Source organism: Phaseolus vulgaris, chromosome 1 (genome assembly GCF_051622355.1).
Source record: "Phaseolus vulgaris cultivar YP4 chromosome 1, ASM5162235v1, whole genome shotgun sequence".
Lineage (NCBI taxonomy): Eukaryota > Viridiplantae > Streptophyta > Magnoliopsida > Fabales > Fabaceae > Phaseolus > Phaseolus vulgaris.
Genome location: NC_143498.1, coordinates 49,331,194 through 49,344,741, shown reverse-complemented (window position 1 = coordinate 49,344,741; position 13,548 = coordinate 49,331,194). Strand labels below are relative to the sequence as shown.

Sequence of the window (13,548 nt, the reverse complement as noted above, 5' to 3'; positions counted from 1 at the left end):
CAACTCGACTTGGACCAGGGTTACTCGACTTCTACTTTTCTCTGGATTGACTCTGCTCGACTTTTGCTTGGGCCGACCTAGCTCGAGTTTGGCTTGAATCGACTTGGCTTGACTTTGCTCAACATGGGCCAATATTGACTTGGTTGAACCTATGCCGGAGCCAAGTCAAAATCCAACCCAAAATTTATTTTGAATAATCCAAAAATGTATCCATTTTATATCTAATTCATATCCAATTAAATGGATTGAAATCAATAATCCAAAAATATATGATAAATCCATTTAAATAATTAAAAGTAATATGAATTTATATAATTATGAATATAATTTAGCAATTTGAATTTTTGTTTACACCCTGTAAAGATATCCAGGTATCTTACTCATCAAATATATTAGGGAAGTGTATGAAGAAGAACGAGGTTGATTACTCTAGATCCATTTTTTATTATGTGATATTTTTCTTCCTTTAAGATATGCCCACAATTGAGCATATAGCTTCAAATTCAATTTGAGCATTTCAATCGAACTCAAGCAAATGAAATGTAAAGGGAGGGGGAGAGAGATGAACTAAAAAATCTGGAACAAAATCGGTATGAATGTATGATTGATTAACTTTTTCTGTGTCAATTGTGAGGAAACACAAATCAAAACCTAAATCGCTACCCACCAATATTTTTTGTGGGCAGTGAATGTATCTATAACTTGAACCTAACTGTGTTGTGTCCTTTCCAAATAATTCTGTACATAAAAAATTGTAAAAGAGGTATATATGGTTCAAAATTCTCTATGGATCATTTCACGCATAAGCCGGGTATGAAGAAAGCATATTGTTGGGTATGCATGGAGTATTCTTCCACACCCGAGCATGCAATTTGAGTATCTCTCTTGCCTTTTCCTTGGCCTTGTTCCCGCTATCCACCTGAAGCACCAAGCACAGTTTCGCCACCACACCCAGTTTCAGCATCTCTTGAACAACATGTGGAGTCGCAGAGAACTTGGAAACACAAAGAAGAATCCTAACAGCCCTATCATTCGCCAATGTCGAAACTCTTAAAATCTTCTTTGAAACAATGGCAAGACCTGCTCCGTGACTCAATAGTTCTGCTCTTCCTTCGGCACACTGGCATAGTATCTCCAACAGCACCAGCATCATCTCACAAGGCTTTCTATCCTTGCAATCCAGAAGAAGCTCTATCAAAACAGGAACTGTTCCGGCTTCCACAGCCTTGATCCTGTTCCTCCCCCAAGGAGAGAATTGGATTAAGGTTTGAATGATATCCTTTGATGTCTTTGTTGAAATCTGATCCTTCAAGACTTGTACTAGTTCCACGAAAAGTTCTTGTCTTAGATGCAACAGTTTCACTGGATCAGCCACTTCAGACATAGATTTCAACAAGAAAACTGCATAAGCGCGTGATTCAAAGAACCCCTTCTGCATGACTCTCGTCAAAGACTCAATAAAGTCTCCGTTTCTGAAGCTAATAAGAGTCTTCAACCCTTGTTCAGATAAATCAAGAGTGTGAAGCAGGCTCAATGCTTCATCGCTTGCAGTTGTTTTCAACTCGAATCCAGATCCATCATTTGGGTCAACCCCATTTGAAGAATCGTTGTTGTTATTGACTACAATCGATGCTAGGAACTCAACAGCACCCGCAGCTTCCATGCATCGCTTATTTGTCTCGCTTCCCGAAGCGATGGATTTGAGTCTTCGGAGGCATGTGAGAGGGGAGTGAGAAGCGTCTTTGAGAAGCTTCGAAATCTGAGTCTTGTTTACAGGAGGTTTTGGAGTTGGGATCCTTTTGATGCCGTGAGAAGCGTTCATTGTACACCAGGCTTGGATGAGTCTCCGAAGAGTGTGGTTGGGGGTGAGATCGGTGTAATCTGTCAAGGGTTGTTTGGTGATGGGGCATGTGGTATTTTTCCTAGAAAAGAGCCACGTTTCGATGCATTCACGGTCGTAGGTGATGCCCGTTGAAACTGTGACCGGATCCTTCATGATTTGTAAAGAAATGGGGCAGAGGAAGAATGAAGGAACATCGATGTCGTTGTCCATGGCGATGTTGTAGAGGAAGTGTAGAGCCTAACCTTGATGAGAGGGAAAAGGAATTGAAGAAGAAGAAGGTTGTGATTGTTGAATGGTTTGTGAGGGTTTGAATGGTTTTGGAGTTGAGAAATGAGAGGAGGGAGTAGTTGGTATATATAGAAGAGTGGGTGTGGGAGTGGGAAATGTTGTAAAGTCAAAACACGCAAAAAAGTAGAGCCTCCGTTGAAGAGAGAGAAAGAGCGTGCTATGACTATTCCAAAGATGAGATACCCTTTATCCAGTCGTCAACACGTACAAGAGACAAAACATGAACAAGATATCTGAGTGAAACATTTAATGCACATGGGAATTAGCTCATTATTTATCCTCTTTACTTCCTATCAACGTCCTTCTTTCCAGCCTGGAAAAAAAAAATATATATATATATATATTAGAAAAAAAGAAGTGATGATATTTTATCAATTTTTTCTAAGTGGTTTGATTAATACAATTTTAAAATTAAAATTGTTTAATTTAAAAAAAAATAAAATTCACAATGGAACGACCGATTCAATTCAGTAACTCGATCACTCAATCAATCGACCACAATGACAAGGTCATGTGACGACATGTGATCGACCGACCTATAACGACGAGTTATACTTGACCAAGTCAGCATGGTTAATCCACAATTAGGGTTGTTTAACACAATCTTAAACATGAACCAATCTTCTAATTAGGTCTACCAATGAAGGTTAATTAAGGTAATATAAATAACACAAATTTCAAAAACCAAATACGTCATTATCTATAATACTCTGACACCCGAGTGCCGACACCCTAATTTACTTGAGCATTGAAGTGTCTTCTGCAGGTACCATCCCAACCAATAAAACCAAACGACCAAGTGAAAGAAGGCAAAATAGAAAGTTAAAAGTGACTCTGACCGACCAAATGGAGTACAAGAACAATAATTATCTAGAATCCAACACCCAATCGAAAACACAACTGAAGAAAATGGTTATAACTGGTAAAATAAATAAATTACTTTAACAAGTGGATCTTAAAAGTCACTAGCAGGTTGTCAACAGCACTCTCGTCAAAACTCATGTTCCATGGTGAACCATTTGCCTGATTGGTAACATTGACCTGTTAATTTAAGTATAATGCAGTATTTATTATCTGGCTGCTGGCCGACCAAATAAAGTGTTTATTCCACCGCATAATACGTGTAAAGCGTAAACTACAGAAGAAGAAAAAGAAAAAGAAAAAGAAAAAAAAGTTTTTAATTTTTCGAGACGATAAAAATTAGTCACTGTTCGGTGACATGGAAATAGCCGTCGGCGTCGTTTCTCATGTGTTACTCTTATTTTCTTCTTTGATCCAGCCTTTTAAGTACCAACATCCTTTGACTAAGTTTATCTCTTTTCCTTTTTCTCATTTTAAGACTCCAGTAAATTGCATTTTTTTTTCCGAAAATATGATAATAATTTTTTTATTTTAAATTGCTAAAGATTATCACAATGACCTATTTAAGCTAATATTTTAAACATGATTTTACTATTAATTTAAATTTACTATAAATGATGAAATAGTTACATTTTATTTAGCGTCAGATCAACTTCTAAAAATGATTTTTGCCAGATAAAAGATTGAGTTCAAACCGTAGTTTTAAAAATCAAGTTAAATTCTAATCTTATACAATTTAGACGAATTCAACCTATTTTTGTACACAAAATTATATGTATTTGACCTATTGTTGCAATAAATTAGTTCCAAATCCAATTATGTATTCCAAAATGAGATAGCTTCGGGTTAAATCAAGAAAGAAAGACATAAAATAAATTATTTATCAACTTGCTGACTGAAAAACATCTATCAGCTTCATCTTTTTTTAATATAGTATGAAATACACCATTTATCCCATAACTATACTCCTTTTATAATTTTTTTTTCTTTCTATAAAAACTACTGTTCTTTTGAAAACCTTAATTAAAGTTCGATGTTTTGGAATCATGTCTCTCATTTAATAATATACAAATAATTAATTAAAAAAATCTCATCTAACCAGATAAAAAATTGAAATAAGATTACTTTGGTCAAGATGTTATAATACCTTTAAGATTATAGGTACAATAAGCTTAAAAAATAATTTTTACTTACTAAAGAAAGAATAACACTTTGCATACTATAATTAAAGTGCTTGCAATATATATAAAACAAACATTAAAGTTATAGCGCGATATGACTTTAAGAAACAGGTGATCTTTGTTTAAAATACATATATAGTAATGATAACTAATATAATATTGTATCTAATTAGTGCACGTGAAAATTATTAATGATTGTTTCAGTCTCTAATAAATATTTTTCTGCGACACTATAGAGCATGCCAAATAAACAAGACCATAAAATATGTTTTATTTTTGGCTCATCAACCCACCAACTTGCAGTAAGTTAAGTTATAAAAACTTTAGTTCATTAAAAAATAATTTAAATTAAATTGACTCACTTTTAACTCAACGTGAATCAACTTGTTTGTCCAACTCCTATGAGTAATTTAAGTTTTTAAAATTTAATCATATGAAAGAAATATCATAAAGCTAAACTTTCAATGATCAAATTGTTTTCAAAATATTTTCCAAACAGTTACTTCTCTTCACCGTTGTTTATTTTCTCATAATATAACGATTATAAATTATTTTTTATTATAATGATTAGATTAATTAAGAAATATATATAAAAAGGACTATTAAATTATTTCTGGAGTAACTTTTCTCGTCTCCATGTATAAATTTCATAAAAGTTTACCTAACGAAATAAAAATATAATTTTTAAAAAAATTATGTTTTCTTAAACAAATTAATGTCGAAGAAAATTTCTAATACGATAAACACTTTTATTTTCTATTGGTCGTGTTGTTAACGGCTCCATACTACAAGTTGTCTAACGTAAACTATTCATATTTCAACTTTTAAAATAATTGACACGAGCAAAATGTTGGTAAATTAAACTGGTGATGGCGTCCATGACGTAAGTGGTTATAGTTTAGACTTTAGATGTCGGCTATAAAATTAGTCATGTGCGGACCCACACCACCGCAATGTCTTTTCACAATATTAAAAGTTTTATCTCTTTTTTCACTATGGCAAATTTTTTATCTCAAAGTATTACCATAGTGAAAAAAGTCATTGCGGTATAAAAATGAATAATCTATCATATCTTCCAATAATAATGTTATACTTAAAAAAAGTCATTAAATATAAATTAATTTTAAAGATAAAAAATAGTTAATTACTGTATTAATTAAAATAAATATTTAATTTAATAAAGGATAATAATTAATTATTTTTTATTTTGAAATATTTTTAGTCGATATAATATATTTTAAGTACTACATCTATCTAATTTTTTTCACTTGACAAATATTATACTTTAATGTTTATAATTATCTTAACTCACATGTTCCATTTAACTTAAATAAAAAATTTGAAAAATGAAATACAACATTTAAAATCTAATAAAATAAGTAAAATAGGTTTTCAAACACAGAGAAAAATATATTTCTTAAGAGAGGTTCTCTCACTTGAGTGACACTTAATGATAAAATTTAACTTTTTTTTATAATAGTCTCCTTATTGGTGATGAGAGAAGGAAGGAACTCGGGATCTAAAGACATTTTTCTTGATCTGTATTTCGCTTCAACCATATATGCGAACTTCATAAATAAGAAAAAAAAATAAGTTATTGAAGTTCATGTATCTAAAAACTATTTTAGTACTTATGTCTCAAAACCAAGTTCAAATAAACCATTTAGAGAAAACACAAAGGTAACCAACTATACCTACCTACCTAAATCTTCTATTATTTAATAATAATGTTCATACGTATTACAATACAGTTTTGTAGTTTCAAAGTTTTTTTTTATTAAAAAAAAAAAGTATTTGAAGGAGGTTTCAACACTTGTAGAAAAAATGTTTTTGGTTGTATGACATAGCTCTCAAACCCTTCTATTACAATATAACCTAAAACTGTATATGTATCCAACTAAACCAAAAAAACACCTTTGCATTCATTAGTAATTCCTTGATGCTATTACTCAAAAGAATACTGCTAATAAGCAAAACAATGTGTACAACTTTGCAAAAACTTGCAATTAAAAAAAAGCTAAGTTTTCACCTTATGATCACACAATCACAAAAATGTAAATGTTGACCTTATTGTACTCAATTAAGCCATACAAAATTTATGGCTTTCATGTTGAAAATAATTCTGCACTTGATACCTCTTGTAATTACTTGATTGTCTCTTTGTTGTGATCCCTACATCAATAAAACAACTAAGAAATCTAACTTTTCTTAGACAAATTTTAGTCAACATAAGATTTGAATGGGACCCTAACTTTGGCTGAAGATTTACCACTGCATTCATTAGAACTTGAGACATGTTAGTGAACTAAGGCACCATTTGGAGTAAGTGAAATTAGTTTTTGAATCTTATTAGTTATTCACTCCCAACTTCTTAGTGAGCCAGCATGAAAATCTCTACACCATCTATTAAAAATAATTTTATTTATGTGAAACTATAGAATTCATATGCTTATCATCCAAACCTCTTTCTGTATTCTATTTTGTAATTAGTCAAACCAACCAAAAAGAATTGTTCAAAATGTGTTTTTGCCTTGTAATGCATGACATTACACATGTGAAGAGCAAATGATTGGTGCCTTCCTCCTCCATACCACACATTGGGAAGAGAGTATTTCCTAGAGCTAAACCTCTCCTAACCAAATTCATATTCTATCCAAAATCATCCTCCAAGCTAAACTTACTAACTTAAATTTAAAAGTTAAATTGTGAATATCTTTGGAAACTTAAACTCATACATGAACTCTTAAAAGTTTTGGTGCATAAGTTTATTTTACATAAACTAAAACATCATACAACAATCCATACTAATAAATTAAGATCAAAACAATAATTTAAAATTAATTATCCTTTATAAATTATTTTTCACACACTTATATGAATAACCCAAAACGAACTTTCTATTCAAAATATTTTCTCATTTTCCTTTCCAATCTATCTCTAAATTTTATCTTTGTTTTATGGTTTGATGTATACAAAGGTCACCCTCATGTTTCATGTTGTGGGGAGCTGCTTCTAGAAATGTTTTTGGTACTGTTAAGCTATAATGTTTTGTATAATAAGATTTTTTTAGTTTTTTTTTTTACATGTTTCTGGTTATGGCTAAACAGATTGATTTTTTTTTTTTACATAGATTACAATACTCCTAATACTCTTATTTATTAAAATTCTTTATTAGTAATAAAAAAAAATATTGTATTTAACCTGTAACCCCATCAGAATCTCGTTAAAGAGAACAATAACGCATCTAACACATTAAACTATTGATCTCGTAAATTTTATTGACGTTATAATAATTAAATGGCTGAAATAATTTTTAAAATTTAGTTTAAATTTGCTTTTAGTATTTAGATTTAAAATAGAAGTATTCATAGTTGATTTTAGTTTAGTTTCTTTTAAAAAATTATAAACTGAGTCAATCAAACAAGTTTAGTTCAGTGTTAACATTTTTCATGTGAAATCTGAACCAAACAACTTGATAAATAATAAGTTGATTTAGTTCGGATCCATGTAATTTAACGATAAAAAATGTTTTAAAATGTTAAAAATGCAGTAATTTTTTGTAGCATAAATAAGAAAAGTTATTTGTTAATGTATTGTTCCATTTTGTCTTAATTATAATGTGTAACCTAATTATCATTTAAATGATTCCTTTTTTATATTTAAACACTCCCAATCTATTAATTACTTTAAAAAATTTAAGTTGATTTGAAAATACTTTTTCCTTTAAAATGTATCTATGATTGTTTCTAAAATGTTCTTTTTTTATCCCAATACTTATATTTTTTAAGCTTTACTTCAATTAAAAGTTTATAATATACAGATATTTACTAATTAATGAAAAACTACCGAAGAAAAATAATTACACGTTTCTTAGAATGTGTACACTGAGTTTGTAATTTATTTTAAAATATTAATACTAATGATTCAATGTTTTTATTAATAATAAGTTGACTGAGAATGTGAGGAAGACCGAAGACCCTTCTAGTATAATCAAACTTGTGATGTGAGTGTGTGTGCGAATAGTCAAACTCGTTCAACAATGTTACCAATAATCCATTCACTAATTAAAAACCAGAAACAACGGTGTGTAAAAAAATGGGCTATTAAAGATCAAGGTAAGTATAATAACTAATTTATCAAGAACATAAAAAATAGTTCAATTAGTTCATTTTAACTATTATAAATAATTTAAATGATTGCTATATATGATAAGGCCTTTTTTTCACCAGACTTAATTATTAATTTTATTCACATCCAGTGATACTTTTTATCACACTCTTAATGATATAAAGCAAAAACTAAAAAATTAATAATGATAAAATCATTTTTGTAAAATGATTACTATTTTTCCAGTAACTCCTAGTCATCTTAATGTTTTATACCAAATTAAGAAAAGTGGTTTTAGTTAGGGATATTTATTAATAAACTTAAGAAATATAATAGATTAGGTCTTAGAAAAAGATAAAACGTTATTTTTAGTTTTTTTTTAAAAAAAGTATATTTTCATTTATATTTTTTTAAATAAAAAAAATATTTTAAAATTGGGCAAATCGTATGTATCATTGTCATGTACAGTTTTAATTTTTATATTAAACTAAAAAAGATGTTACATCAAATTTTATTTATTAATAAACATAAAACTAATTATAAATTAGGCCTTAAAAAAGATGAAACGTTATTTTTAGTTTTTTTTCCAAATAATATAATTTCATTTGATATTTTTTGAAATAAAAAAAATAAAAATATTTTAGACTTAGACAAATCATACATGTAAAGTACACAGTGAAATTTGATGTAACATAATTTTTAGTTTAATAAAAAAATTGAAATCACACCTAAGAAATAAAATCAGGCCAATTTAAAAATATATATCTTTTTCCTATTTTAAAAAATATAAAATAAAATTACACCATTTAAAAAAAAGGCATTTTTTGAGTGGCCTATAATAAAAGACTAAAAAGAGTATTTATCTTTCCATTCCCTCATCCAAAAAAAAAAAAAACTACTCAACTTTTCTTCTTATATTATGTCCATTCAAAGAAAAAATTATCTATTTTATTATATTTTTGAATTACGATGCAGCAAGAACATATGAATATTTTGTGGTTGTATGAATCCTATCTGTTTTTGTAACAATGATTGATTGTGTAGTTTAAGGAAAGAAGACAATTCTTTGTGTGTTTGAAAGGTATTTTAGAAGTGACGAGGTATAACCATATTAATAGTATTGAGTATTTGTTAAACATTCAAACTAAGTTGTTAGAGGTTCAACTCTAAAACAATGGTCTCTATCTTACGAGGTCAAAAATTGCATGGCCAAAAACAACGGTCAGCCGCAACCTAAAACCTTTCTATTTTTCATTTTCCTCTTTTAATAACAGGGAAGACCACAGTCCACGCCATTATTCATAAGTCAGACATTTCTATATCAATATTTTTATTATTTGTTCAATTTCATTTTATTTCTTTTAATCAAATTATTATTAATTAGTTTCTTCTAGTAGCATGTATATCAAACGTAGCTGAACCTCCCTTACAATTTCTAGATTTTCAACACTCTTATTCACACCAAAGTACCAATACACATTTGAATTATTTTATTTAGGTTATTGGTGTTTTTTATGAATCGCGAGTATTTCTCCAATACAACTTCTTATGTCAGGATACTCATCAAATAAAAAAAATTCTTTTCGCTGGTCTATGAGCACTTATTCAATCATTTACTTATGAAATATATCATTAATTTTGTATGGTCGTCGACCCTGAAGTCTCTTTGGCTTACGTCAAAGGCTGAGAGGTTGTGGTCATAGACCGATCCTAAAGTCTTTTGTGTGGTCATAGGCCGACATTGAAGTCTCTTTGGCTTACGGCAGAGGCTGAAGGGCTGTGTGGTCATGGGCCGATCCAGTTATTTACCTTGATGATTGGTGTTGAAGGGATTAACGTTACAGAATCTGTGTAATGGGTAGTTAAGTAATCAAAGGAGTTACAAGGAGGGGGGAGCAGCGAGAAGGGGAGCAGGTCGAAGAAAGCTATAAAAGGGAAGGGAGACTGACTAAGAAAAGAGAAAAAAGAACATAAAAAATTAGAATGTTGAACAATAGCTCAGATGTCAAGTTGCATAGTGATGCCTAACACGAAAACTTTATAAAAAAAAAACAATCTTGATGTTTTAGGTTAAAAGTTATTTGTTTTTTACTAGAACAAATTCTATGTGTTATATATTGATACATTGATGTGTGTTTCTTTGATGTTTAGATTGAAGAATTGAATATATAAGTATAGTAAAAATAAATTGTATTAAATATAAGTTGTAAAATACTATATTACTTGTATTTTTAATAAAAAAAAGTATGATGCTTTTAAATTGCGATAAAAAAAACTATTGAGTTTCATTAATAAGGTGAAAAGATGAATTAAATAACAGAATTATATAAATTAGTAGTTTACCATTTTTATAATGCTTTTTAATGATGTAGTGTTGACCAACATTTTAAAATCTTAACAAATGTTGTAAAATGGTTACATAATTATATAATATTTTATATACTTAAAGATTGTCTTTAGTATATTCTTTCGATCTTGAACTTGAAAGAATGAAGAAAAAAAATTCTTAAACGATATTTTGAGAAGCTTTCCCCCCCTAGAGTTTTCTTCATTACGAAATTACTTTTATAAAACATAATTTCTTTTTAGTCCAACTTCTCTCTTTGTAAAAGAGAAACCTAAAGTAAAATTTCAAACTGTTTCTTTAATCACAACTTTAGTCTTACAGAAGTTTGTTTCCAAAACCTTTAGAAACTATTTCCAGCACAATTTTATAATTGTAAGGATCAATTTCTTTTTTAAGTTTAGATAAAAGGTTCGAACAATTCAAAGTTAGTAAGTCATATATATATATATATAAAATATATATTCTTAATAAGTTATCTAAGTTTTGCCCTCATTAATATCTATTAAGTAGATATTTTTTTTTCAAATTAAATGATAAGAATATAAACAAATTTTATCAAGAATTCTTATTTCTAACTAAGAAACATGAATGTTAACTATATCATTCAGTTTAAGTTTAGAAACAGAGAAATTTGTAGTCAAATTTTTATTCTTCTCTTTTTTATCTTTGGATCTCTTTTTTTATATTATATCGGTCCTCTCTCTCTTGTATATCTTGTTATGGTTCTGCTTTTAGTATTTATTAATATGAAAATTTTCTATTAAGTATTTAATCTTCGATCAAATATTTTCTTAATAATAAATGTTACCCTATCAAAATCGTCTTCAAACTAACCGGATCTAACTATTATCCGACAATTAGAAAAAGACCATATGGTTAACAAAGTGAGATATGTTTTTCATGTTTTTTAAGATTAAGAGACCCAGTCCCCAGTCGTTGAGTTATGTGATGAAGATCGTTTTGTGACCCAAAATGTTTTTTTTTTCATCTTCTCATGAATCACATTAATTGGTTCCACACTTTGAAGTCCACCTTTTTCTTTTCATTTTTCCTAACCAAGTTGGGACCAGATAGCTTCTACTCCAAATAGTATAGGAACTACAAGTTGTGGAAGACCATTTATTACAACTTTTAGTTTTTTTAAAAATAAGTTTCTGCTTTTTAATATAATAAATGTTACTAATTCATTACCAAGGAGAAAGAACAATTTCTGAAGTATAATGTATTTTTTTTTTCCAATTAAAGTTAGTTTCATGACTTACTAAAGTAAAAATCTTGATTAAAAAATTAATATTAACAGTGTATCTAATAGATTTCTTATAATATACAACAAATTATTTTTATTATGCTATTTATAATCGTGAAATGAAATATTCGTCAATTACTAGTGTTTTTATCCGTGGGTTATTTTTTAAATAATTTTACATAATAAAAATTTATTTTAATTAATTTTTAAAACTGTAAGATTTTAAAAGTTGCTGCATAAATAATTTTATTTTATTTATTACAAGTACCAAATAAAAAAAAATTATAAATTAATAATTGTTTTAATCTTCAAGTTAAATTGGTAATTATAATGAATTTTTATTAGAAAAGAAGTACTCGTTACATTGAAAAATATGAATAATTAAAATATAATAATATGATATTCTTAGTATTAATTGTAAATTTAGATTAACTATCTAATTTTTTAATGCAATGTTACTCATTATTAATGTTTATATATAAACATTTTTATATATAATTTATTATTATTTTATTGAACAAAATTTCTGCAATCTATATTTATAATTTATATGTATGATTTTAATGGATTGCTTCCTCAACTGAATAAATCCATAGAATCTTAAAATATTTATAGCGAGAGCTAATAAAAGTAATAGAAACTAGAAAACAAAAGTTTATCCCAAACGAATGTTGTATTTAATATTTAAATTTAATTACATAGTACTTAGTTATAATAAATGCAATTTTGATTTCTTTAGTATATGTTTCTTATATTTGTAATTATTTCAACTAAATTCAAATAAGAACATAGCCTTTTTTTTCCTTATTTTTGTGGAGGTATAAGCATTCTTATTCACCTTTGAAAAGTCTCCTTTCACAAGGCAACCAACAACTTGGTTGTCATGCACTTGCTATCACAGTTTTGTAGGAAGATTTCCATTTGTTGTAGCTATTAAAGAGGAGACGAATTTCAGAATATCTCACTCTTATGGCTCATAAGCTTGAAAATAAAAATAAAAGGCACTTACAAAAGAAAGAAAAGTATGAGAATGAAAATCGTCTAACTTAAGGCTAATTGACCCTTCGAAATACTGAGATCTATTCAAAGAGATGTTATTTTTCAACACATTTATTTATATGTAAAGACTGTAAATGAAATATTTAATACATGGTCATACCATAACTTTTTTATTTGTCAATCTTACTAGTTTCATGTGAGGTGCACCTCTAATTGAACTAATAACTAATCAACTAGCAAAAACTAACTAATTTTTGAATTATTCTTTGGTAGACCCTGTACTACGGTTATTAAATGTTTTATGAAGCTACTTGTTTATTATTCTAACTAATCTCTACATGACATAATTTAAATTTGTTAATTTACATATAAATAATACTCAATTATATAAAACTGATAAAGATAGCATATAATATAATATCACCTAATAATTTCTCCACCACTTTAAATTTTCTCTACCTAAACCCATATATATTTATCATTCTTTAAAATAGAAAATCAATAGAAAATACATATTTAATGATGTTTTTTTAAGCATTCGAAAACATAATTATAATCTTATTTAATATAATTGTCGTTAAAATAAAGAATTTTAATAATTACTAGTGTAAAAATGTTTATTTACGATAGTTAATATATAGTTTTTCATTACTAAATGTTGTCTATCAAAATAAGA

General features: G+C 28.1%; 1 protein-coding gene across 1 annotated transcript; it reads right to left on the bottom strand.

The window, feature by feature from the left end:
* Window positions 1-577: 577 nt before the first annotated feature.
* Window positions 578-2,183, bottom strand: PUB22 (plant U-box 22). Its single transcript, XM_068617467.2, has one exon. The coding sequence runs from the start codon at window positions 2,051-2,053 to the stop codon at window positions 797-799; it is 1,257 nt and encodes a 418-aa protein (XP_068473568.2). The 5' UTR covers window positions 2,054-2,183; the 3' UTR covers window positions 578-796.
* Window positions 2,184-13,548: the final 11,365 nt, after the last annotated feature.

Excerpts from the sequence above, each read along its gene's own strand:
- PUB22 (XM_068617467.2), bottom strand. The coding sequence starts at position 2,053 with ATGGACAACGACATCGATGTTCCTTCATTCTTCCTCTGCCCCATTTCT.